Source organism: Haemaphysalis longicornis, unplaced genomic scaffold (assembly GCF_048455015.1).
Source record: "Haemaphysalis longicornis isolate Haplotype H1 unplaced genomic scaffold, Haemaphysalis longicornis Haplotype H1 scaffold_1, whole genome shotgun sequence".
NCBI lineage: Eukaryota > Metazoa > Arthropoda > Arachnida > Ixodida > Ixodidae > Haemaphysalis > Haemaphysalis longicornis.
In genome coordinates, this window is record NW_027526203.1 from 257,348,845 (window position 1) to 257,376,564 (window position 27,720).

At 45.1% G+C, this 27,720-nt stretch overlaps 3 protein-coding genes across 5 annotated transcripts in view; all 3 read left to right on the forward strand.

Annotated features, from left to right (window-relative positions):
* The first annotated feature begins 384 nt into the window (after positions 1 to 384).
* On the forward strand, positions 385 to 9,722 carry LOC144144693 (uncharacterized). Its single transcript, XM_077676227.1, has 16 exons — positions 385 to 435; positions 531 to 569; positions 4,553 to 4,753; positions 4,831 to 5,049; positions 5,159 to 5,233; positions 5,307 to 5,360; positions 5,430 to 5,495; positions 5,596 to 5,655; positions 5,765 to 5,806; positions 5,908 to 5,961; positions 6,030 to 6,089; positions 6,203 to 6,262; positions 6,570 to 6,638; positions 6,907 to 7,112; positions 8,392 to 8,551; positions 9,318 to 9,722. Exons 2-16 carry the CDS (start codon positions 557 to 559, stop codon positions 9,464 to 9,466), a joined length of 1,488 nt encoding a protein of 495 aa, XP_077532353.1. The 5' UTR covers positions 385 to 435; positions 531 to 556; the 3' UTR covers positions 9,467 to 9,722.
* Positions 480 to 4,559, forward strand: LOC144144685 (uncharacterized). Its single transcript, XM_077676216.1, has one exon. It carries the CDS (start codon positions 711 to 713, stop codon positions 2,877 to 2,879), a length of 2,169 nt encoding a protein of 722 aa, XP_077532342.1. The 5' UTR covers positions 480 to 710; the 3' UTR covers positions 2,880 to 4,559.
* An 11,317-nt stretch (positions 9,723 to 21,039) lies between the features above and the next one.
* The window catches only part of LOC144169422 (uncharacterized), a 29,623-nt gene continuing 22,942 nt past the window's right edge, over positions 21,040 to 27,720 (forward strand). For all 3 annotated transcript variants that reach the window (XR_013322445.1, XR_013322442.1, XM_077698562.1), the window contains exons 1-2: positions 21,040 to 21,650; positions 22,872 to 23,014. Coding sequence is in view for 1 of the 3 variants with exons in the window: in XM_077698562.1 (XP_077554688.1) it covers positions 21,642 to 21,650; positions 22,872 to 23,014 (152 nt within the window). In the remaining 2 variants the exon portion in view is untranslated. The remainder of the gene's footprint in view (positions 21,651 to 22,871; positions 23,015 to 27,720) is intronic.

Sequence of the window (27,720 nt, forward strand, 5' to 3'; positions counted from 1 at the left end):
TTTTTGTCGCAACGCGGTTTATTTGCGAGGGTTAAATCATCTTATCTATTTCGCGTTACTGGGTTTTGCGGAAAACGATAACAATTGCTTTGAGCAATTTGACCCAATAGCGGCGGCTCGGGACCATTCAAAGGGTGTCTTCACCCTGTACTATAGAGGGGCCACCACCACCTCTGCAACGTTGTATAAAAATAATTTTAATGCCTTATTTCAGTACCAAAACGCAGCGATTATTAAATAGCGGTGTGTAACGTTTTTATAGTTACATGTTGTTTTCAATCAAAATCACCAACATCGTGCCTTTGGTTACGAAACTGTGGAACCGCTAGCGCTCGCTGGCGCTGCTACCGCGGGCTCTTCCGACTCCTCTCCGTGCCTCTCCGTGTGCGTACCTCGGGCAGCGCTCCTGGTCTCGTCGCCGTGCGTTTACTCAAGGTAATCATATTAAATCCCAAGGCTGAGTGCAGCGTTTACGATCACGTATTATTTTTCTGCGTGTTCTCATTTGTTTGGCTTGTTTGATCCCCTAGATATACGGCCCGATCCCTGCGCAGGCATGGCGCTTCCCAGTGAGTACACATGTGGTCGCATCATTTGGGTGACTTGAGTTAATATTCCTTGTGAGATTTTCAGATTAATCTACACGGTGTGTGCGCGGTGGTGGTTTTATTTTCGGATGAGCCGCGATAGCAGCGTAAGAACATTTCAACATGGCCTTTGTTCCGAGGACCACTGCCCACCGGCACGTGCGTCGCGCAGTAGAGAATGACGTGCAGTTTATACTAGCAGCTGGGGAAAAAACGGTCTGTAGTGCTGCTGAACGTTTTGGCAGCCCTGCTGCGACATTTCTCGAGGTAGCTGAGTGTTGCGAATCGCCACCTGCGCCGCGTGAGCAAGCAGCGGCAGGCTTTCCTCCAGTAGTTGCGCCTGACCTCTCACAACCGGACTTCCCGGCCGGCGACTTTTCTGCGGCAGCAACCCTTGTTTTGGGATCTTTAATCGTGCCGCCGAATCCAAGACTTGGTGAGGAACGTGGCATCGAAAGCGATGCCTCGTGTTGCGATGACTCTTTCATGCGGGAGGACCCTGAAGTAACCTCCTTTAAGGAAAAGCTGCGGGCGTGGAGTGTGGAGGCAGCTGTACCGCAGGCTACAGTCACGAAGCTGTTGAAGATACTGCGCACGCACCATTGTTTTTCAGAGCTGCCAGCTAGCGCCAGGACACTGTTACACACGCCAAGGACAGCAGAAAGTGTGCGCACTATGGATACAGGCCAGTACTGTCATTTCGGCTTGCGTGAGGGGCTTGAAGGAGCACTGCGAAATGTGCCTCGCGTGCCTGACCCAGTAATCATCAATGTCAATGTTGATGGGCTTCCCTTGACTAAAAGTACACGAGACCAGTTTTGGCCCATTCTTTGTCAGGTGGCCAATTGTGAAGGAAGTGAGCCGTTTCCAGTTGGTGTGTACTATGGCCAGGCCAAAGCTCTGAAGGCAAATGTTTTCCTTGAGCCATTTGTAACCGACCTCAAAAGTGCCCTTCAGGCAGGAGTTGTTTTGGGCAACCGTATGGTGCAACTGCAAGTTGGGGCAATAATTTGCGATACCCCGGCCAAGTCGTACATACTCGGTATTAAAGGCCACAGTGGGTACTTTTCATGCTCGAAGTGCGTCACTGAAGGGGACCACTTGCAAGGGCGGATGTGTTTCCCTCAACTTGATGCGGCTCTGCGAACAGATGCAAGTTTCCGAAGTAAAGAACAAGAGGAGCACCACATTGGGGAAACAATTTTAGAAGAACTGCCCATTGACATGGTGTGTCAGATACCTCTTGACTACATGCATTTGATTTGTCTAGGAGTTATGCGAAAGCTTATACTGCTCTGGACAAAAGGTGACAAGTCATACCGCATTGGCAAGGCAACAAGGGACTCGCTGTCTGGTGCAAATGTTGAAAGCCGGTACTATGTGCCGTCAGATATGTCCAGACAACCGAGAAGTTTGTCGGACGTCGACAAGTGGAAAGCGACAGAATTCCGGCTTATTTTGCTGTACACTGGAGTGGTGGTGTTGAAGGGGCAGATCTCAGACTCTCTCATGGACAACTTTTTGACACTCCACTGTGCTGTGAGCATACTCAGCAGTCCAAAACATTCTGCTCAGTACTTAGACTATGCAGAGAAGCTCCTGAGGCACTTTGTTAGCACATACATCACTTTGTATGGCAAGCATGCAGTGTCCCACAATGTTCATGGGTTGATCCATGTAGCAGACGATGTCCGTATGCATGGGTCATTGCACAACTACAGCGCATTCCCATTTGAAAGCTACATGGGAAAACTAAAGAAGTATGTGCGCAAACCAGAAAAGCCTTTGCAGCAGCTCTACAATCGAATTGCAGAAGAGCGGTCTCTGGTTGGACACCCAACATTCCATGCAAGCAGCCAGGAGGAATCGACCTCGGTCATTCCGAGCACTGGACCAACTGGTGTTGTAATGACGTCACTGCATGAAAACGGGCCACTGCCACTGGGCTGCACTGGACCTCAATACAGATCAGTCAAGATTTCTGGTGAGGTGCCAATCATGCTTAAAACAACCAGGAGAGATTCAGCATGCTTGATGAAGGATGGCAGCATTGTGAAGATAGAAAACATAGCCCACTGTACTTTAAGCCACCAACCAGTAGCAGTTGGAAGAAAGTACGAAAAGACTGAAGACCTGTACTCCTACCCGTGTGGCTCGTCACTCCTTGATGTGTACCTTGCCTCCAAGCCTTCGGACATTCACTTTTGGCCACTTTCAGAAGTTGCAGCAAAATGTGTGAGGCTGCCAGTTGGAAAAAAATTTGCCATTTTTCCAATGGTGCACATGCTGTAAGCAGCATAGTGACGTTTTATGCAAGCCGTGGTTTATTATTGAAAAGTGAGGGGGGTTAGGAGGTTAATGTGGTGCAGTTACACCTTAACTATGTTGTATTCCTTCATTCAGGGCAACGGATTAAAAGAACAGAGAACTGATTTTTGTGGAGTACATGTTCTCTAGCTCATATCGAAGCCAGCGTTTTATATACGGGGTAACCTTAAGGAACTCATAAATAAACAAGTAAAAATTATAATTTCGCATGAAAATTTCTGAAGTCTGAAAGGTTGCGACAAAGCGTGACACTAGGTTACGTGTCCAAGCAACCCCGCATTTCATCGTGCGATTCAAGAACCACATAAACGAATGGGAAAGTTTGTACATTATTGTTCTTTTAGCCAGGGCCAGTTTTAAATACAGTAAAAGCTCGTTCAAACTTGAAGGGTACTGTAAAATTGTTCGATTAAGCAGAGTTCGAATTAGTGGACGGGCGCCATAATGATAGGAAATCACGCCACTCTGCGCGGGCAGAAAACAAAGAAGCCACCTCTGGACTTGTTATTGTGAATTAGACGCAACTAGACGTTTGTGGCAGGTGATTTCGTAAATAACGATTGCACGGGCCGGAGCAATGGCGCCGGTGGTGCACCGCCCTCTGTAGACGCGAAAAAAGTTGTAGCAGGTGCGTAACGCACCTGCCACGCTGTTTTTTTTTTTTTTCGTTGTTTTGTATCTCTAGTAAATTTAACTTGGTTTGGATTTGCAACATATTGTGACCACTCTGGGCCGACTACTTCTGCCAGGAGCGATAGTTCAATCATAGTTCAAATTAACCGTTCTGGATACCGATGCGTTCGAATTATCGGGAGTTTTCCCCCATTGAAATATACAGGGCTGTGCCGAGATTAGGGTGTGAGTTTGAATTAATGAGCTTTACTGCACCTCTTTTCATTTCACGTGCATTAAAAGTGTGTTGCCGCACGGCTCACTGCCATGGTTCCCAGCTTTCCTCTTCGCGAGACACGTATGGCTGGTAGATCTAAAAATTCCTATTTCAAATGTTCTAGGGCGCTATCAGCAAAACCGTTTCAGGTTAAGGTGTTATAAATGATACCCTTTCATTGGGATAAAGAAAATATACTCGACAAAAATCGGTTGTCAGTCCTTTTGAGGGTATTGGCAATCTTTAACGTGCACTGAAAAAGCTATGTCATGCACCCTAGGAGAAGGTGTAGCAAATATCAACAGCAAGCCGATAGCCGACTTCGTTTTCTTACTGGTTCTGCTGTAATGCCCATTTTTGCCGTCATTGTTTATGTGTACACTTGCGTTGCACTCTGATCCACGGTCACAAATCTTTTGGCTGCTGTTTTGGACAAAGAATCTGACTGAAATTGCAACTGAAGCGGCCAGATAGATGAATCCATTTCGTGTGTACATAGTAGGACTTTACTCCCCACCCCCCTCTCTTTTTCAAATCAACATTAAATAAGCTCCGCCAACCAATGTTTTGCTATTTCTGAAGTGATGGCACAAATCATTGTGCAGAAAACGTGCAGTGTTGGCATTTTGTGCATTATTAAATGGTTGTTACTAATGCAAGCGGTGTAAATGCATTCTCGGCACTGCAGTCTACCAATATAGGCGTGCTTGATCTTATGCTTTCCTTTAAGTTATCTCTACTTTTTTAGGCGGTGAGTTTGCAGTGGTTGAATTCCCCGAGGAAGACAACTGCCTCGGCATCGTTCATCGGACTTGGCTAAGGGACACGCTAGACAGGGTCCTTTGGCCAGGTGAACGAAACCCAAGCAAGCGGCGAAAAATGATAATTGATGGTGCACAACCAGAAGACACTTGGGTCGAAGTGAAGTGTGTGGTGAAGGGCTTGGCCGGTAAGGCTTTTTTTAAATGGAAACATAGGTAAGTATTTGTTTTAAGTTCTTGGCACTCAAAAAACAATTTGTTCCAGACATTTATGAGAAAGCCGTTGAGAGGCTGCAGTGCCTGCAGTATAGCTCAGATGCCAACAGCGAGAGAGAGTTAGGCCGAGGAAAAAGGAAGAGGCGCCCAGCTGTTATGTCGGATTATGATGATGAGAGCCCAAACAGGAGTGATACAACGGCAAGTGATGAAGAAGATTACGTCCCTCCAAAGCCTCCAACACCACCTGCACTCCCCAAAAGAACAAGTACGGCCTCATATCTGTATTGTTACAATACAATTATCAGAGTAGATAGTGGTTATGTATGCAGCTGTTAAAGATGGATGTAGTAATGTAAACCTGCCTTGAATTTCAGGTGTACCTGATTTGGCAGCAGTGCATGCGCCACACCGCCGAACTAACCGGTCTCAACTGAGAGTGCGGTGCTCAGGTACGTTATTGCATTATTGTTTCTGAGCATGCTTGTTCAGACAACTTACAACTGGCATACTGTTATTACCAAGGTACCACACCTAGCCCTATAGCTCAATCATTGGCTCCAAGGGTGCAAGATCGTGGTGAGTTCAGTTTGCGCCTCTAAACTTGCATGATGGGTGAGCGAGTGTTACAGAGGTCTCAATTTTCAGATTGGGCAAGCACTTCAGCCATAGTTGGCATTGGCAACCAGCACGGTGTTGGCTACTCCCAAGCTGGTAAGAATAAATTTTGTTGTGTTGTACTTCACTGGTGAACTTCATATGAGCTTGCTTGTTCACGTGCCTTCGCGAGTGTTACAGAGGCCTTAATTTTCAGATTGGCAACGCACTTCAGCCACCTTTGGCAACGAACACACTGTTGGATACTCCCAAGCTGGTAAAAATATATTTTGCTTGCTTTTGATGTGTGTTGTACACTGGTGAACTTCATAAGAGCTTGCTTATTCACGTGCCTTCACGAGTGTTACTGAGGTCTTAATTTTCAGATTGGGAAAGCACTTCAGCCACTGTTGGCTACTCCCAAGCTGGTAGGAAATTTTGCTTGCTCTTGATAAGTGTTGTACTTCACTGGTGCATTTCATGATCTTGCTTGTTCATGTGCCCTTAAATTATGTGGCATTCATTGCAGGCTCTTCACAAGCATGTGTGAGCCCTTACACACCAGCAAGTTCTGGATTGCAAGGTAATCCCTGACTTGGCCATGGTGTGCTGCTTAAACAATCTTTGTGTGATGTGCGTGTTTCATTTCAGATGCTCCCACCCCTGTGCACAGAGGTTCGAGAGATTCCAGTGCGCACTCTCGGTACAGCAGTAAGTATTCAGCGGTCTTGTAATGACTGTGGTGCCTTAATTATTTCACTTAGAAGCCATTTTCGTATGCTACATAAACGTAATCTTTCCGTCATGTGCATGTTTCATTTCAGATGCTCCCATTACTGTGCGCGCAGCTTTGGAAGATCCCGCTGCTCAGTTTAATTATGCCAGTAGGTATTCAGTGGTCCTGTAATGACTGTGGTGCGACCTCGTTGCCTTATTATTTCGTTTACTTTTCAGGTTTTGACATTTGTCTCATAACAGAACTTCTTTTGGTTCAGGCTATTTTGGTCTTTTAGTTGTCGTTATGCAGAGATGTTTATGATAATTAAGCTGATTCATCTGTTTCGATGCTTGAAACACTAGTAACAAGATCTTTTCTGAAGCTGGAGACATTTTCACCTTGTAATGCATAAATGTGTTCTTTTGGTCTCATACCCCTAATTCGTGTTCTACCTCTTTCCCTGTTAATTCTAGGGGCCCCCCACAATCCTATACCGCGTTGCCCGGATAGCAGTAGGCTTGAAACAGACCCTCAACTACTTGGTAAGTCGTGCGAAAGGCAGTTCTGCCTAGCCACCACCACAAATATGTAATGTCGTGGCATTGCATTGTTTTTACAGTGTTTTTTTTTTTTTCAAGTGATTTTGTTGCAGTATGTGCAGGCAACATGGAAAGGTTATATAAAAATTGTGCTTTATTTTTTAGCTTCGCCAAGCATGGCTCTGATTAATGACGATGCCTCCAAACTTTGCATATAGTCCTGAAATATAAATTCAAGGCTATTTTAATCTGAGCATCATTCTCATTTCAGCTTTTATGCAGAGGATTCTCACAACTCTCAATGAGATCAAACTGACCCAGCAGAAGCATTCGCAATGTTTGGCGCAGCTTCTCAGTGGGAGTGAGAACGAACCACACCATTCACAAGAGATTCCTCAGCTCCCCTTTGCGAAAATTGAGGACCTCTTAGAATTCGACGAGGAACTTTCTCGCAGCAAGGAGGCACGGGCTGGAATGGTAAATAAGTTTATTCTATAACGTTCTTGCTGTCCTGATAGTGCTACATGCATGTGTTTCCTCATTAGCTCCACTGACTAACTAGATACTTGACATAGCAGCGATGATGTTGAGCAGCCAAGGTGTTGTTGCCATTCTTTATAGTTGAGGCTGAAGGAGACTCCCGATTAGCGAAAATTCAAGGGATCGAAAAAATTGGTTTTGTTGAACAGGAGTTCCGTGTACGGAGATAAATGTGTGAAAGTGCAAATTTATGTGTGTACAAATGCCATTTCATAGACTCTAGAAGGTGAATGTAGCTGACAGTTTTTCAGAAAGCAAGAAAACTAAAGATGTTTAGGCACAGCAGTTGCTTTGGCAACAATGAGTTGCTGTGCACTACAAAATGCATCAATTATTTTTGTTTGAGTCCTTGCAACTGCATCTTCACGGAAACTAGAGTCCTCAATTTCACGAGTGCTTACGAGACAGGAATTTAGAAGACGGTAACACGGTAATGAAGTGCAAATAGCACTACAATGGCGGGAACAAGGCGGCAGGAGCTGAGCCCTGTAACCTCGGCGTCTTGAATTGAGGCCGAATGACCGGAGCAGGAACTGCGACGTTGCATTTGTCACGCTGACACGGCGACTACTAACTATATGAAGCTCACTAGGCCAACGAGGTTAAAAAAAAAAAGGAAACAGCTGGAACCGATAAATGTTGATGCTCATGGCAATGAGTAGGACAAATTCTGTTTCCAGTTCCGTGTACACGGTGACGTGGAAATTTTAGTTCCGTTTTACATTATCTGAATACAAAACACCAACTTAGCGGGCTAGTGTTCCGTTTAAGCAGCAATTTCGTTTAAACAATTTCTGTTAATCGAGATTCCGCTGTACAAGATTTCAGAGTGCATAAAAACTATGATATCAGTTTAAATTAACCTGTAACCTTCCACTCGCACCTCAGCTAGCTTTGGTATGTTATTAGTTTGAGTTTTGATGAACTGGCACAATATGCTGTGCCAACTTCTATGCATCTCTGGTGTACAGTGGCCGTAGTCTTTAAATGCTTGTGTACTACAAACCTTTTTTTTCTGTAACACCTTCTAGTTTGTTGTTAAGTTTTGAGTTAGTAAATGAATCTAAGTGGCTAAATAAAAAATAGTGCCATCATTTACCCCCTCCTAACATATTTTAGCGTCAAATCGTACAAGGTGGTGACATTTTCTAAAAATGTTTCAAGTGAGCTCTTGTACTTCATCTTTTGCTGTGTTTTATTCTCTCTGTTCTACCAGAAAAAGCACATGGTCATTCAGGGTGGCAATTCAGCTAAGCAAAAAGCAAGCCGCATCCTGAAAAGCCTCCTGCCTTGGGATGTAGCTGTCGAATTCAGCTGGTTTGGTGCAAAGGGGAAGAAGAAGTTCTGTGAATTGAATATCTGCAAGCTCATGTGTAGTAAGTGATTTTTGGCAATGTTTGGCTGAACCTTGTTGCACAGAAGTCACCAGGAGGAGAGAAAGAACTGTTTGGTTTTTAATACTTTACAGGGCGAGAGTCATCAAGCTGTCCACAGCAGCTTTTTCTCTCGCCCCGTCTTGTCTTGTAAAGAACATAAAGCAAACATCTATACTCATATGCAATTTGGGCTAAATGCACTCTTATTTAACAAAACTCATAAGTGAAAAACATTGTATTAGGCTATCCAGGTTCAGTTTAACAAGATATTACATTAATTAATGTTTCCTCTAGTGACTTGTCATCAGATACTATTGTAACTAATTATGTTGCACGGGGGGTGGGGTGGAGGGGAAAGAATAAGCAAGTTTAAAACGTTGAACAGTCATCAGGTTATATAAAATTAGGTGAAAAATATGGTCACTGCAAGAACAATTGTGTAGTAAGTTTTCCATTGTGCATGTATTTCGACTTATTTCAAATTTGTACAAACCAATTTTATCTGTCAACGTAAAGAAGGCTTCTGTAAGTAATGGTGCTTCACAAAACACATTGGACCTCTGAACATTCAAGGGGACCTAATTTGCCTGTGTTCAACGGTTTTGATTGTAAGCAGGTTGTCACAGAATTTGTCGCTTAGTCTATTACCAGCTTAGTAGAACACAGGTGGAGCAATTAGTGGCAACCCAGCAAGAGGGCCAAACCTGTATTGTAACATGAAAGCCCAGTTGCATGTGTCTACTTAAAATTATTCTAATTCGTGCAGCTGTCCTGACTGACAACAAGGCCGCACCAGCGACTCTGAAGGAAGTCGAGCAGGCCTCAATGTCGTGGTTTAGGCATGCTGCCGAGCGGGCTGCAGCTCCACGACGGCAACCGAACGATCCAGCACGTCCCACAAGCATGCACGACTGAGTCCGACCTCCAGCACCAAGACAACTAAAAAATTCACCATTCGCTGCAAGTGTTCAGGATTGTAACCAAAGACATTCAGACTTGAGACTGCTGTGTTGTGTGTAGTGATGAATGATGCAAAATAAATATTCTCCTGTCCAGCACCAAGGCAACGAAAAAATTCCCCATTCGCTGCAAGTGTTCAGGATTGTAAACAAAGACATTCAGATTTGAGACTGCTGTGTTGTGTGTAGTGATGAATGATGCAAAATAAATATTCTCCTGTACAATGGTCTACTGTGGCTCTTAAATAGAATATTGGCTGCTCTGGCATGCCTGAAAATGAATACAAGTAAATTTAGAACAAAATATTTCGTATCCCTACAAAGTCCTAAAAACCATCTAATTATGTCCCAAGAAGGTACCTCATTGGCAGTATTTCGGACGTCCTATTGACGTTTTTTGTTGTTCCACTTGGGAGGTTTTCGGGAGCTTGCTGGGCATTATTTGGGATGTCCGTGGGATGTCCCTGACCTCCCACTTAGGACATCCCAATGATGTCCTTTTGATGTTGTTGCGTTGTCTGGGACACACACACACACACACACACACACACACACACACACACACACACACACACACACACACACACACACACACACACACACACACACACACACACACACACACACACACACACACACACACACACACACACACACACACACACACACACACACACACACACACACACACACACACACACACACACACACACACACACACACACACACACACACACACACACACACACACACACACACACACACACACACACACACACACACACACACACACACACACACACACACACACACACACACACACACACACACACACACACACACACACACACACACACACACACACACACACACACACACACACACACACACACACACACACACACACACACACACACACACACACACACACACACACACACACACACACACACACACACACACACACACACACACACACACACACACACACACACACACACACACACACACACACACACACACACACACACACACACACACACACACACACACACACACACACACACACACACACACACACACACACACACACACACACACACACACACGCGCACACGCACGCACGCACGCACGCACGCACGCACGCACAAAGCGGCTGCCGCGGCCTGCAATCGAGCCCGCGTCCTCGGGCTCAATCCTTGGACTCAGCGCTAGCACAACAGCCACTGTGGTGGGTTTCTAGAATAACTAAATCACACTATAAGATGAGACAATCGGTATACCAATTGCATGAGCGACACGGCCTGCAGGGGCTGGTGCGAACCGTTGAGCGCACGGATGTTCCAATAAGAGCGCATTCGCAAAATGGAAAAGTTGGTTTCGTACATCAGTGAAATTCTGCTTAAAACACGTCATTATTTGGGTGTCATTTACACGGATCTAAGTTGATTTACACTGCAGGTATTGATTTTTCAGAGTGTGACTGTCGTGCCTAATTGATTGGCTTTTTACTAGGTGTGGCACAGCGACGCTTCATTGCACGCGCTCACAAATTTCGCGGGGACTGGACTTCACGGAAACGCGTCCATAGCCAACAAAAGCGGCCGCTTAGAGTTATTGTAAGTCCAATCTGTCCTCAAGAAACTTATGTGTCAGATGCACGCCGCCAAGAAATTTTTGCGTGTATACGTCGTATGCGTATATACCTTTAGGAAAAGTGAATGAAAAAAAAAAAACGGGTATAGAAATAAGGTGCTTCGTTGTTGAGTCATATCTTCAAATTATTGTGGGCACCTCACCGTAAAAAAGTAAAAATTTGTTCATCAACTCCATAAGAAAAGTGCGACTAGCACGACGAGTATAGAAAAGCCATGATTGCTTTTGAAAGTGACTGTTTTTGAGCGATATTACGAAGGCTGAAGTTCAAATGGGACATATAAGTGGAGCAGGGATAAGCAACAAGTAGGGGGCGAGGGGGAACAAATACTGATGAAAACAAATAACGCGCTGCAAAGATTGGCTTAAACTGAGCTTGCTATTCCGTAAAACTAAGAGGAAACATGTAGAATACAGATACAGTAATCCCTCGTTATAGCGAAGTCAGCAAGACGGCGAAAAATTTCGTTATAAGCGGTATATTGATATAAGCAACCACTCGAGAAAAGCTAAACCAGTTTAGCTTATTATACGCCACAGCTGCGAGGAATCAAACCATAATGTATTCACTGAAGCAAAACGTTATTCAGAATAAGCTGTGGTGGCTGTTTCATGTTCTTGCCGGGCGAGAGCAACCCCTGCTACAATTTGACCATTTGACCAAGCAATGCAGGAGGCTATGGTCGCCGCCCACAAAAATTGGCAGCGGCAGTGCCCCTTTTATAGGGGGGCGTGCGGGCGTCACGAAACGCTATACGAGAGTTTTGCGCTGAAAAGCGCCGCAGATGCCGTGGCTCGAGACGGAGGTTGTTTGTTGAGCTCAAAAAATAAATAAATAGCAAGAATAAAAAGATTAACCGCTAATTGGGCGTACAAAGCACAATCATGAAAACTGATCGGTTTCGCATTAGGGGCATTGCATGATCACTGGGAATTGTTTTCCCGAGTTGTGCAGCCGTGAAGTTTGCAACACAAGAGTTCTTCGGCGCCTCGTTCTCGGCGACACTGCCAATTCTACGGTTCGATTGCCAGTGTTCGCGCACCGTCGTGTCCACGCCCTTGACCAATGTGTTGCGACGAAGTTCAATGACCCTACCACGCATTTGGACCGTTTGCCCAAAATGGGGATCACCCGAATCGAGCATGACCGGCTCGAGAAAACCGCCGGCGAAGTACCAGCTTGTGTTGACCTGCCATGTTGACAGCTTGACTCGCCACTGGGTCACCGCGGCACGGCGACGCCTCCGCTCGCCACTTAACCCACACCCGCCATGTTGGAATTAGCTCTTCTGGCGCTTCGAGTAATGCGGCCTAAAATGCATCCGTTTGGGTTGGGACCAGAATAAATTTCGAATGAAGCGATATTTCGAATAAAGCGATTTCGTTAAAACGAGTGACTATACTGTATTTATATTTATTGGACGTAGTTTTTCGATGATTATAATAATTACGCCTGCGTGACTAATAATAGAAGTTCGATTTCTTACACGTGGAGGAAATCGCCGCGGGCCCATGTGCAACACAAAGAAATGCCACTGCCAACACGATCATTGCGGGGGAATTTGCGGATGACGCGAGCTCACGCACGACACTGATAACTTGGTGAGGCTAGAAAGTATTGGCTATGATCGGGAATCTGCCTGCCTGACCTGTTAAAATTCTGTTCTCCAACGTAAACGAAGCCTGTTAGTGTATTTTTTTAGCTTTACAAAATGATACAGCAATAAATGAGTGTTTTTGTAAGTTTTTCCTGAACAAAAAAATATTTTGTTCGCGCTCAACCTTCAATCGAAGGTGCCATATTTGTGGTATATTTTCATTAACACCAAGAACGGCGATGAGATTTACCCGCTTACTAAAAAATGAAATAAAAACGAATTTCATTCATGGAACAGCCGGCGGCCATCTTGAAAAAAATGACCGTCTTAGAACGGTGCAGCACCTGGCTTGTAACGCACGGTGCGCGGAATGGCGGTATTATTTTATTCGAGGCTGCATCCACTCTAGGATAATATTGTGTGATCATGCAACAAATGAAGGAACTAAAATAAACGGATCTGCCGCCGAGTTTGGCTACGCCATCCGTCGGACCGGCACCACGCGTTTCTTTCGTTTTGAGAAACGTTCAAACGTTCACGGTTCCTTTAAGATTTCATGAAGGAATCTACACGCTCAGCGTGACACTTCTCCACATGCATTTCTGCAGTTTTTCGAGAGCTGTGTTTCTAAATGATCACACATCGATGTAGGGTTTTTGCAGTCTGCCTCTGAACCCAGCAAACCACGAAAGTCCATAGGATATCCACAAATGGTCACAATATCCAATGTCATTTCAGGACATTCATGTGATGTCCATACAATATGTTTCACCCAAGATCATCTGCTTGTGGTCATCCATGCGATATCACTGCAAGTGTGCTATAACATCATTACGCGATATCACTAGGACGTCCACAAATTTACATTTTTCCTTACACTGAGAATTCGCATTCATAGCGTGGTGTACATATACGGGCCCCAGCCACACAAAGTGTGTCTTAGTTCAAATCTCCCCTCATCCCCGTCTTTCCAGCTCCAAAATATTTTCTGGCCTGTTTCTAACTCATATTTTAAATGAAACGGGTAGTTATTTGATTTGGAATTTGAGCGAAATCTGGTTTGCCTTTGTTTGATTCGCGAATTGGATTCTATATTTTAGGCTGCTTGATTTATGTGGATGAAGAACAAGTGGGACTGTTGATTTTCTCATTCAGTTGTAGGTGAGCACTGGTACGGAGGCTGCAGTACGGAGCCTGCTGAGTAGGCATGCAGGATTCTTGTCACCCAAATTTGATGCTTGGGATGCGAGCGGGTGCATTGCATGATGCAACCCACGCGTATGGGTATTGCTTGTTTGGTTCTTGCGCGATGGAGTGGCGGGCCTCGTCCAGTCTTGTAACGTCGGGGGAGATGAGGGTGACGGCCGAGTAATTTCGCAGCGTTTTACTGCATCGTGAATAGCCTCGTGGCGTAAGCGGTCGAAGGCTTTGCGAATGTTCAAAAGGACGACAAAGGCCACGGTTTTTGGTAGCCTTCGCGTTTTCTAGTGCAGAGACAAGGTCGGAAATTGAATCCAATGGCACTGCGCTGGCGAGGAAAACCCGTCTGCGGCCCAGGGTTCAAGTTGCAGATTCGTGCATACTTATAATTCGAGGCGTGCGAGCGCCATGGATTCGAGAATTTTGGAGGCAACGCTCGTGAATGAAATAGGACGAAAAGAGGAGAAAAGTTTGGGAGATTTGTTCTTTTTTAGGATGGGAGGGACAAGTTGGAGGCCAAATTGAGCAGGGAGGGTGCCGGAAGACAAGTGGAAGTTGCAAAGTCAAGAAGGCGCGAGTGCTGCCTCTCGGCTACGGGCGCACTTTTCCTTTTTGCATTTTGAATGACCCGCACCAGCTCGGCCGCCATGAAAGGAGCTTCAAAAGCCGTGCTCAGGGCGAAGCTAGGAGGGAGCCGGCGCGGGGGCGTCAGATTCTTCGTTTTGGGCTGCGGCAGGGTTTGCGCGAGAAGAGAAAGCTCGGCCACGTTTTTTCCCCTTGCGATGGAGCGGGCGAGGAAGGAGGGGGGGGGGGGGGGGGGGGAGGTTGTATGTCGGGGCAGGTCGGGGTCGCGGAGATGGCGCGAAGCAAGTGCCGTGCAAGGAGGAAAGAATACTTTTCTTTCCTGCATGGGTGAGGCCCTCGTCCTGCAGTAGACAGGCTGACAATGGGGATTTCATTTATGTGCGTGCGTGTGCGTGTAAGTGCCGTATTATATGCAGCTAAAGTACAGTAATTAAAGTACACGAGGCGATGGTACAGTGAACCAACATTTTCTAAACCAACCTAATCTAAAAACGTTGCAGTGAACTGTGGCTAAGACGTCCATTGGGCATAACCATTTGAACTTTTATAGGCGACGTAATTTCTCCAAAACATGGGATAGTGTGGTGTTTCACATAATAAATAAATGGAAAGCTGCTATACATTCAACATTCCTCAATATTGCGGCAACCTAGATAAACATGTACACAGACAATGTTAATTTGAAGGTTTTTCGTGAGCATTGCTAAATATGTAGAAACTGTACGTACGCGTTGATCACTTTTAACCACCTCCCGAAATTAACGTATCCTGTAACTATATCGCAAACATTCAAGTGTGCTGTACGGGATCATTTGAATTTTTAGGCAGCTTATGTAACTCCACGTGAAATCGTTTATCAACATTTGCCAACATTCGGCAACATTGCTGCAACGCGAAAAAAGCGTGTAAATGGCAGTTTCTCATGCGTTGTTTTTAAACGTTACATGAATGTATCCAACGTTGGCCCACATTTGGCAACATTGCTGCAACGCAAGAAAATGTGCATGTGGGCAACATTGCCTATGCGTTAAACGTTGCGTGAATGTTGTTGGATGCGTCCAACACTGATTTTACGGTGGCCCACATTTGGCAACATTGCTGGAACGTGAAAACACGTGCATACGGGCAACGTTGCCCATCCGTTGTTTGTAAACGTTGCATGAATGTTTTTGAATGGGTCCAACGTTGGCCCACATTTGGCAACATTGCTAAAACGTGAAAAAATGTGCATACGGGCAACATTGCCTATACGTTGTTTGTAAACGTTGCGTGCATGTTGTTGAATGTCTCCAACGTTGGCCCACATTTGGCAACATTGCTGCAACGTGAAAAATGTGCATACGGGCAACGTTGCCTATACGTTGTTTGTAAACGTTGCGGTAATGTTGCTGAATGTGTCCTATGTTGGCCCACATTCGGCAACATTGTCACCACGTTGTGTAACGTTGCCTAACGTTACACAACATTGGCAACACGGCAGAAACGTTGCGGCAACAATTTGTGCTACTAGGGCGGAGAGAAAAGGCACACTCTAAATCGGAAGAAACAATACCCACGCCTGCCTTCTCATTTCGGACGGAGGCATCAGCGGCAATAATGACATGAGAAGGGAAACCTGTAAGGTGATCCTGCAAAAGGCCGGATAAGAGATTCGACGGGAGCAATTTAGCATTCCTGGGGAAAATTTAATCGAAAACAACATCTAAGGATGAGGCACAACGATTAGGTACGGTAACATATAATAGGGCCACACGTAACGGGTCTAGTAAAGATTGTACAAATATCACTTGGCGTTTGAACCGGGGCCATGGGCTGCTGAAATGCAACGACGGCCATGTTACAAAGGTAGTCTGCGGTCTGGATATGGGTGACGCCATAACTCTTAGGAATTCATCAACAGTGAGGGCGTGCAGGCGGGAGGCTAGTGTGGGAATTCGAGCTTCCATGTATAAAACGTTTATTGGCAAATATCATGGAAGATCCAGACATAGTCTGAGGGCTTGCCGTTCTAGCGTTACTAGCGTCCGAAGTTTGTAATGTGCGCTTCCTGAGAAGAGCACACATCCAAATTCAAGGATCCGTCGGCCGTACATTCGGTAAATCATTAAGGTGTCACGACGCATACCAAATTTCTTATGACTAAGGCTTCTCAATAGCGAAACAGACCGCGCACCCTTAAAAGCAATGTAGTCAATGTGCGGACGCCAATTTAAAGTGCATTCGTATATTCATCCTAGGTATTTATTTTATTTTTTTTATTTATTTTATTTTATTTGAAAGCTAAAACAACTGCATTTTCAATACTAAGGACTGCACAAGCTGGAATAACCGTCCCTCTCCCATTAAATAAACCAAGTTTCGGTTTCCCTTTATATATTTTGCCTGAATTTATAACATATCCTAGCGAGGAAAGCAGCAACATTTCGTGTTCAATCAGGAAGACCAGTGAACACGGATAACAATGGTGTCGTGCTGAAAAGGCTTCCAGAAAAAAATGGGTTAATATGACTATATTCAGCGCAAATTGTCAATTGCAAGTAGATCGAATGTGAGTAAACTTTCGCATTCAGACGTATTTCAAGCTTCGGCTGTATCTTTGTTCCTCGGAACTGGCTTGCGAGCGCCGCCCGCTCTTTTGCCTTGCAAACCATATTTTACAGTTCATAAACAGGTTAACGGCCTTTTTTTAAGCGGGCATAGCAGAGTATAACTGTACTGATGTTTCTTGTCCTTCTGCATTATTGCAAGGGTCACGAGGAGACTGCACGTTGTTTACGCGCTTTGCTTGACTTCGTGAGAAAAGAAGGCCTTCAGGAATACTTTAGTTAGTCGTATTTCCTTCCCACACTGATCTCCCGGCATCTCCTTGACTGATTAGATTGCAGGATTTAACGCGCCGACGCTAGGCGACGAGGCGCGCCGTAATGCAGGGTTCCGGCATAATTTTGACCACCTGGGGATCTTTAACGTGCGCCGAAATCTCGTACACACGGCCGTTTTTGCTTCATCATCCCTACCATCATAACATCATCCCCAAGCAACCACGGACGTCCGTGGGACGTCCGAAATACAGCCGGACATCCAAGGCCCAGTTTGGACGGCCACTGTACGTACATTTTTGGACGTACATTTTCGGACGTACAGTGGACATCCAGAAATGGATGTAAAAGTCCGAATGACATCCGCCAACGGACGTAAAAAGTTACTATGAAGCATAAAATAAAGACGTAAATTGGATATAAATGCAAAAACTAAAAATCTACTGTGCTTTTCAATTAAAAAGATTTTGTACATCGACACCCTGGCTTGTAGGTTGCAAGTTTCATCTGCATATTTCTAATATTAAGCCTAATTTTTTAATATTTTTGAAGCACTTCACCAACTCTAACGACATCTTTGGCGAAGGGTATATAAGAATTGAGAACCGCTAACGAAACGTGAAGCAAGTTCACTGTGTTCATGTATGCCCGTCTGCCGGGTAGTGCGCTATCCTTGCGCGGTGTACTGTACTATACTGTTCGTTGTAAGAACATTAGCTTGTCGTTATGTGATTCTGTAAATTTTTAGTGAACATCCAAAATACAGCCAATTTCGGACGTCCGACTGGACGTACGGAAGTGTTAAAACCGGACGTCCAACGGACGTACATGGTACGTCCGTCGGCCCTTAAACGGACGTCATATGGACATCCGCTAGAGCCGGAATGGACGTACGGCGGACGGCCGACGGACGTCCGGTGGTTGCTTGGGTCAATCTTGTTCTTAGGACAATTATGTCGGCATATGGTGCAAACCTTGAGGTGACTGTTTGTTGGGTCCACGAAGCAAGATATCTTGCTCCGTGGTTGGGTCCCAGGCCACTCAGCCAGCGATCGCGGGCAATGATGAAATGGCCGCTGCTGCACTCACAAACACGTTGCACATAACAACAGTACCCTACACCGACTTCAAACCACACATAAAACAACAACTACGTAAAACATGGCGAAAACATTGGAGTGAACAGACAGACAACAAACTGCACATTGTAAGACCACACTCGGGACGATACACAACCGATTCACACAACCGACACACAGAAGTTGCCTTGGCAAGGTTACGGCCGGATAGGCCGCACACATGTAACACTCCCACCTGCTCACTGGATCCCCAAGACCCATGTGCAGCGGGTGTTGAGAGGGACTATCCGTAATCCACATACTGATTCAATGCAAAACACTTGACGCAACACGACGTAAACACCTCCCACAACTATACACGCGACATATATTCCACAACACCCGTACGTCTTAGGAGACGAGCCCATGTTTTCAATCAAACGCGTTTTTGAGTTTCTTACCAACGTAAAGTTTTTACATCACATTTCTTATCATGCATTTTGACAACCTGGCCCTTTACACCAGTTATACCTTCATTACGTTGTGTTTTACTTTGTTTATTTTTACTGAAACGATTTACTTATACTTTCAGGTCACTCTTATGAAATGACTTTTGTTTGGCGCTCTTTGCCCCAATGTTTATAGAACCTTGGTTCTATAAACGTTGCTTTGCCCTTATAGTTGGCCTTGTGCCATTAAAATCCAAACATCATCATCAGCATTGACTTCGGCAGAAAAGAAGGCCTTCAGGAAGTTAGTGGTATTTCCTTCCCACACTGATCTCACAGCATCCCTTCCTTCCTTGGTTGATTGATTGATTTATTGATTGATTGATGGCAGGGTTTAACGCGCCCATGATACATACGCAATGAGGAGCGCCGTAATACAGGGCTGATCCGGCTTAATTTTGACCACCTAATAACATGCGCCGAAATCTCGTACACAAGGCCGTTTTTGCTTCATCATTCCTTCCTTCCTTCCTTCCCATTCTACTTCGAAACTCGGGTCCCATGCTTCGGGCAATGGCAAAAAGGCTTCCCGTCTCTTTTTTTTTTTTTTTTGTCGATTATATTCCTCCTGCGGGCGAATATTATATGTTGTGGCGGCTGCTTTGACGCTTATTTTTTGTGTGAAAAATAAGAAAAACTGGACGACTACTAGTGATCTATATTCTTTATATATTTTTATTCTTTATAGTTATTATTTATGTATATTTGTATTATTTATTTACATTTATGTTTTTCATATTTTAATTTATACATTATTATATTTTATATTGTCAAATTCCCCCTCCACACACACACACACACACACACACACCACACACACACACACACGCACACACAAAATCCTGGGTGGCGGGGTTCCTCATGTAACGGAACGCACCGCCGCTGCTGCAACCTCTTTGACACAGAGGAAGAAAAACTTTGACGCCGAAACTAACTGCTCTCTCGACCAGGCGCCGGCAGCTCGACGGAGGGCGCAGGCTTTGACGTTATTCTTACGTCTCCTCCTTATCACAGGAGGCTATTAAAGAGGTGGCTGCGAATATTACGCACAGTTACAGGAAAGCTAGAAGCACAGCTGATGAATGCAGCTGTTCAAAACGTTTTCACATTTTTGGAAGGATAATTTTTTTTTTTTTTTTTTTGACGAGGCGTCTTTGGTTTTTCGGTGGTCCGCTCAAGACGATTGATTTATGAATACCCCGTTTTCTAGAGAGCGCAGAACCGACGTACTTGCGCAACGACGTTAACGGGCAATTCACTAAATCGACCCCTGCTGCGCAGGCGTTGACGACGCACGACGGACGTCCTGTCCATGGGGGGAAGAAACTGTCCGTGTTCCTGTTCACCACTTGGCAGATCATCCTCTCATGGTTATTTTCTAACTCGAGCTGCAAGAACCAATAAAATTCATTTTGTGTGGCAAACATTTTTTTTTTCTTTCAAGCTTTGCTTTGCTGATCCGCGGCTTTCCTACAGCCCGCCTTGCCGCTGAGTCACGTGGACTAGGGATCATGCTAGGTGTCAAGGACGATTTGATTTCAGTGAGGGACCTATCTCGGTTCTAATGTGAATGTGGCTTTTAATGAGAGCAGAGGATTCTTGAACACATACAGAATTTATTTACCTCAGCTAAGCCACCTTACCTCAGCCAACCCACCCCAAGAGCTCAAGTGAGACTTCGGACGCGGAACGGCGCGAACGTCTGGCAACCAACATATTTTATTCCAAAAATCCAAAGTCCAAAGTTCTGAAAATTAAGTACTTAAGTGTTGTATGTTAATAATAAAATTATAAAAACTTTAAACATGCAGGTAACTGTTTGGATAAATATCAAAAAGTTGGCCACATTGTTTTTAAGTTGTTAAATACTGGCAACAAAGTAATTAAATTCAAATATAAGCAATTGATTGCAATATGGTGCCAATTAAACTTACTTAAGACAAATTACATTGGTATTTAAGCAAAAACATTATTATTTTGGGGCAAATATAATTGTAAATTTGGTAGCAAAAGTTTGGCCACCATGGTGGCCTTGAAAAATTGGCAACACTTTAACTGAAAACAAAGCGTCATTTTATTATTTTTATTGGAAGCAAGTTTTGGGATGATCATGCGCGAAGTGAATGAGCGTATACAGAGCAGAGAAGAAGTCGGTGGGAGGCTGAGACCTAAGAAACTCTATGGCTGAGACCATAGCGCCCAGGACTGTGGATGCAACACGGCTATAACTAACGAGCTCAATGAGCGCGTTGTGACATTCAACGATTCAACGGGGGCGGCTCAAGATAAGCTTGAAAGACGAGGACAGAATCAGCGCCGTTCTTGCGTCCTTCACACTGAACGTGTCTTTTGCGCTGTGCAATGTCGACGAAATATTTAACATACCATCCGGATGGCTATCATATCGTACACTTTTTGCGGTCCTATCAAGTACCGTTTGGAACAAGGAAGCGCCCCGTGAAACTTCGCAGAGTGCTACAGTCGTGTGTGAGCTTGTGTGCGACAGGGAAAGACGAAGCGCGTGCACCGCAGTCCCTGGACCAAAACGTCCGTACTGGGGATCTTCACTGTCCCCGTTCTTTTTTCCCTGGATAGGGTGGATATGGTTTGAATATTCCCTAGTCCGATCTGAAGCAAGCAAGCCCGGGAACACGGCGCGAACGTGTGCAAAGTTTTCAACTCGGCCGTGAGTGAGTGCCGGTGCACATGCAATCAGTACGTATAACCAGTGCAGTTTGATCTTTCCGCGCTAATAGATTTACGATGTTTCCGTGCTAATAGGACGTGCCGCTCCAGCCCACTGTAGAGCAGTAAAAAAAAAAAAAAAAAACGCCTTTCAGTGGAACGGCGCTTACAGACAGAGTGATATCGACACAAATGACATTTTTTTTTCTGCCTCTAATTTCATTTTATCGCATTGTTCTTTTGTCACTATATATCTCCATCTACTAATCAATCGTTATGTTTCACGTCTGTGCTTAATTGTAATCACGTAAGAGAGCGAAACGGCAAAACCGTGATTAATAAAGCATGCGTTGTTACGATTCACAAGACGGATGCAAGTGCATGGGCGCATTCTCGAGTACGCCTGTGAAATGACTGTCAAAATTATGATGGACTGGTTTTATGCCGAGACTTCGAATACTCTGTTAGAAATTTAGAAACCCTAAAAACAGAAACAGGCCTACATTTACGGGCCTATGCTTGCGAAATATTCACAGTTGTAAACATAAAAGCCAGAGTTAATTTTTAATTACTACCCCGAAAGGCTGGTCGAGCAATTCTTGGGTTGCTAAGGGGTAGGTGTATACCAGAGACCTCTCATGCTTATTGCGAGTAATAAGAGAATGCACAGGGCATTTTGGCCTTCTGATGAATATAGTCAGTAGTGCGATTTGGTGAGTTTTAATCTTGTTTTCCAGACAGCAGTGAATGGTTTCTTAGAGTGAAGAATGTGTCGATATACTGGTTTTGTGACTCCCTCACAAAACCAGTATAAAAATAACCCGAATGTGACTGTGGGAGGCATAAAGGCATATTTTAAAAAAATAGGGAGCAGAAGGTTAAGGCTGCAATGTTGCACCAAGCCATAAATGTTCGCAGAAGAAAATAACCAACACAAAATGCATTGCACCAGCTAGAAAATTATGTGATGCTCGTGTTATGTTAGGTATGGGTTGTTTGAGCATTCATGTGAAACTGCCAAGTAGTCTGAAATTTCCTGCTGACCAAGAGTTCAAGCTAGCTGCTGGCCCTAGGATGAAGAAGGGAGCAGTGGCAGTGGGAAATGTACCAGGTGCTAAATGAATTGTGGACTCAATGTGCACTTCATACCCTGACATTACCAGTTCACAACCATGCGGTGGCAACATTATTTATCGCGAGAGTGTCACCAGGCTCATTGAGTGATCTTTTATGGTTGCTAACCATCCGCAGCTGTCTTGGTTATCAGCCGTATTCATCAAGCGTCCACTGAAGAACATCATGGCTAGCAGCCGGGGACAGCCAGACAACAGCAGCTGCCTGATGCTGTATGCAGGTGCAGCGACAACTGGAGTGTGGAGAGGAGGGGGAGGCTGGTATGCTGACCAATAATGGCAATACTGTGAAGAGAATGAATGTGTGATTTCAGCTAGCGCAGTGCCTACGCAGTGAAGTTCGTTCTCCGGCCATCTGTCGTTGCACCTTTGAGCTATTGTTTTCAGTCGCCACTGATGATGAGTGGGGTTGGCATGCTGGGCCCAACTTCAAACTGGCTGCCATTCAGTGGCTGCTGGCAAAGCACTCAGTCATCGGCATTGCAAGACGTATGAAAAGAGTGCCCTTTGTGCATGAAGGTAAAAATACGATTTGTGGTGTGCATGCCAAGAAAATGCCCCGTCACGGGCAACAATGATTGAAAGAGCCACCAGTTGTGCTTATTGGGCGGTGGGTGTGGGCTCCTGTGGCAGGCATGTAAATGAGACCCTAGCCTTGCTCTCATAGCAGACCTTTCAGTGCTTACACAGTATGAATGGAGAATACACCAGCTCCATTTCAAAGCTCTTCCTCCGCGGCGAAGTAATACTGTCACATCACTCATCTTCAAGGGGCCATGAAGACAAAATACAAGTTTGTTTTATTCGAATGATTAGGTGTTTTATAGTGGCTCCAGTGCTTGTCCAGCAGTAAACAATGCTTTATTCACTGAGAAATTACACAATTTAAGCGAAAATTTCAATTCTCCCAGTAAATTGTGTGCTTTGTGATATCAGTGATTACGTGTCCAGGGCACATATTTGAAACTAATGGCAAAGGAGTACTGACACAACATTTCAAAGCTGAGATAACTACGTAAAAGGCTTCCTTTGTATATGGAGATATCTCCCAGCAAGTTTCAGCTGTAACCGTTCAGTATGACATATTTTAAACCCATTTTAATCTTTGTGTGCACGAGAAAGCTTAGAACGGACACCCTTTCGCAATGATGATGATCTGTGGTCGTACCCTTTGTATCGGGCGGGCTCCAACATTGGTGCCCAGACCGTATCAACTGTTCACACACAAACCTAAAAAAAACAGCACACAAAAACACACGAAAGGACAATTTCGGAGAGCTCAGTTTCGTTCTCCGGGGAGCCGGTGCGACATGACGACATCGGCATCAGCATGACGCCATCTGGTCCTCCTAGCACCAAACTGCCGACATGAGGGCCCCGTGCCGTGGCCACCGCGCTGGCTGCAGTTAGTGCACGCTGCTCCGGCGTGTGTATCACGTCACGGGTTTGGGGACTGACTTCATGTTGCCCGGACACGTGGAAATGGTGGAGACCACGGCCTGTCTGTGCGCATGTCCCCTCCGGCAGTGGTGCGACGAAAACGGTGACGTCACGAGCACTCTCCTGTCATGGCGGCCCCCTCTGTGTTCTTTTTGTCGAAACCGAAACTGACATGACTAAATGAGGCCGTGAATAATTATTTTCACTGCGACCGAGTGTGTAATGTGCCATTCTATGGTTAGTGGGCTGGTACCCATTAAAGCGAAAAAACATAACACAAAAATTTCGGGTCAGCACTCTTTCAAGTATGTTCAGTAGGGCTACAGCAGACGACAAAATGTCTTTCTGGGCTTCATTTACCATCCCTCCTCTAGATAGCACCATAATACTGCTCAGGCCCGCGGTCTGCACTCGCTTTGTTTTTGACCAGATTTGCACCAGGCTTGTTTTTGTTTTGGTTGATATTAATCATTTTGTGAAACATTTGGTATGCTTGACAAACAGGTTCATGTAATACAATGTCGCTTATGCCAATTGCCCAGTGTCGTGTGAGACAACCACAAGGCGCTGGACTGCTGTGGAGCTAAAACGAATAGTGCGGGCAGTGCACACTGGTGCTTCCACGTTGATGTATGCATTCGCAGCTTCTACTGTTCACCCCACCATTATTACTGCAATGAAAATAATAAGCATTAAATTGAAGCACAAAAAGCTCGTTCTGCAAGCTTTTTAAGCCCTGCATAACTTCAACTTGCGTTTCCTTTTGCCGGCCTCAGCCAATTGCACAGCTGCCCATAATACATCACAGGTTCTAGTGCAGGACATAAGCTAGTTGGTCACATGGCCATTGCCTTTTTTCCTAATTATATAGCTGATTTTAGTGGTTTGCGCTAAAAGTCGTGTCAGTGTTATTCTAACAAGGCAATGTTTGGAAGGAACCAAACTTGCCTTTTGTTTTCATGGCTCCTTTAAAATATGAACTTTTTCTGATGGAGGCCTCTAGTGCAACCTCCCTTATGCCCCTGGTGTAGCTTTGGTCCATTAAGTCCTGAATTTATTTTGAAGAATAATGCCCCTTCTGCGCAGCCAGCAGCTGTACTTGAAGCCTTGGTTTCACGTGTTTCTTATTCTCTCCGCTGGATGCACGCACTGTAACTGATGAAGGTCACCTACAGACAACAGAGCAGCACCTGAGGATTGGGTACAACCATGCCAGCCTCATTTGGGTAATTTATGCAGAGAGCAAAGTTGTTCATGGCCAGTGCCCCCTAAGAGTGTTCATCCTTGTACTTGCGGCTTGCAGTGCTGTTTTTAATGTTTTTTGGGGGTATTTCACATTTGGTGCCCCAAACATGCCGTATTTACTCTATTCTAAGCACCCCCCCCCCCTTTTTTTCCATGCATGATTGCGATGCCTGAAGTGAGGGGGAGTGCTTAGATTCGAAAACATAAATTACCCCGCCCCCCCTCCACACGCACTCTTTTTTGCGGTGGTATCTCAACAAGACGGGTGGAAGGAATACAGTTTCATTTGGCAAACATTCAAGAAAAAAATTTGTACAGACGGTAAACCCACTGCTCATGTCTGACACTCAGTCACCCTAACTATCACTCGAGTACGTTGCACCGTTTGAGCTGCCGCTTTCTGTATCGCGCAGCAGGTCGTCTTCTGTTCTGTCGAAGTGGGTTGTAATTGAACACTTCATAAATGGCCTGGGGCAAATTATCTGAAAAAGGGGTGTCATTTTGAAACGATGCGGAAGCACCATGCAAATGCACTTGTTCTTGGGCTGGGTCGCCGCTTTGAGGGGCGAGAAACAGGAAAGAAGTAGAATGAGGAGCACTGTAACAAGGGCGAAAAGCGTCAAGCACAGTGCACGTCACGGGGGGCAGTGCACATCACTTTACGCCCCTGTTACAGTGCTCCTCATGCCGCTCAAAGCAGCGCCCTAGCCCAAGAACGCATAAATTTGCATGGCGCTACCGTGTTGTTTCAAAAAGATGCCCCTTTTTTTTAGAGAATTGGGCCCCTGGTCACAACATCAAATTGGGCGCCGTACCACGCATCCTAAGTCCTAACCTTGCGATGGTTGCTTAAAAAAGGGGGTGCTAAAATTTGCATGCAAACTTTTTTTCCAAAATTTTTTTCTGAAAGTAGGGGAGGGTGTTAGAATCACGGGCTGTTCAGAATTGCAGAAATACATTATATGCAAAACCAGACAAATTAGTGCTCAGCAAGCACATATGGCTGAAAATTCAGCCTGCTGGCTGATGCGGTTTTAGTAGACCCCTTTAAGACTGAAAGTGTGTGGTGTCATAAGAGCTCTGCATTACCAAAGCCTCACTTTGTATTCTAAATCTACTAACCAGCCTCAAGAACTGTTATAGCTGGACAGGCTTCACGTCGGTACAATGTTTTTCACGGCACTGATCCAAAACACAGGAAAAGTTCAGGTGTAAAATTTGTGTGGGATGGTGAGCTTTTGGCAGCCATCTCTTGGGATGTACACATGGCTACTTCTGTCCCTGAAAAGAGTAGTGTACAACCAGTGCAAACTTTCGGCATTAACTTAGCAGTGGACGCGGTGGCTCAGTGGCTAAGGCGTTGCGCTGCTGAGCACAAGGTCGCGGGTTCGATTCCCGGCCGCGGCGGCCGCTTTTCTGATGGAGGCGAAAAGCAAAAACGCCCGTGTGTACGAGATTTCGGCGCACGTTAAAGATCCCCAGGTGGTCAAAATTAATCCGGAGCCCTCCACTACGGCGCGCCTCATCGCCTGTGTTGCGTCGGCGCGTTAAACCCTACAATCAATCAATCAACTTAGCAGTGGAAACTTGATGTATAACTGAAAAGTCTGAAAGAAAACTTGGGTTAGCTCAAAAAGCAATGGAAAGAAAGGTACAAGGAGAGGGAAGCAGGCACGATAGAGTGTGGAGCAAACTCATGCTTAAGATGTTCAAGCTCAATTGAAGATAAAAAAGTATCGCGTTGGGCCAGATGCATGTGATCCTAATGGCAAACAACGGGTAGAAAACCTGGTAATGAGATGGCATAAGAGTGGAGGAAAGACTGGAAAGGAAAGAGTGGAACCTTTGGTACGATGCAGATAGGAGTTCTAGCTAGGAATATATAGGATAGATGTTTGTGCTGCAGTGGCCATGGGCAGGATCAGGGTCTCAGTAGTGGGGATTATGACTAATCATTCCAAACGCACTCTGAAGAAGTGTGTCATAAGTAATCTTATTTTGAAAACAGACACTGGTATGTTGATTCCGAGGACACCTAAGCAATTATGCCACTAAGTGTCCAATGCCACTAAGTTTTTCCAACTGAACACTGCATAGTGATGGGCTCATTGTGAAACTCAGTGCGCCGCTTGCAGAAATCAAGCTGGTTTAGCCAGTTCGCTCTAATCTCTTCGCTTTTCCACAAGGCCCGTGTGGGGCTATTCTTTGTTGTATTCTGGAGCATGCACTACTGAACATGTCAAAGCCAGTGGCAGTTCTTAATGGCTTTTAATTGTTGATGG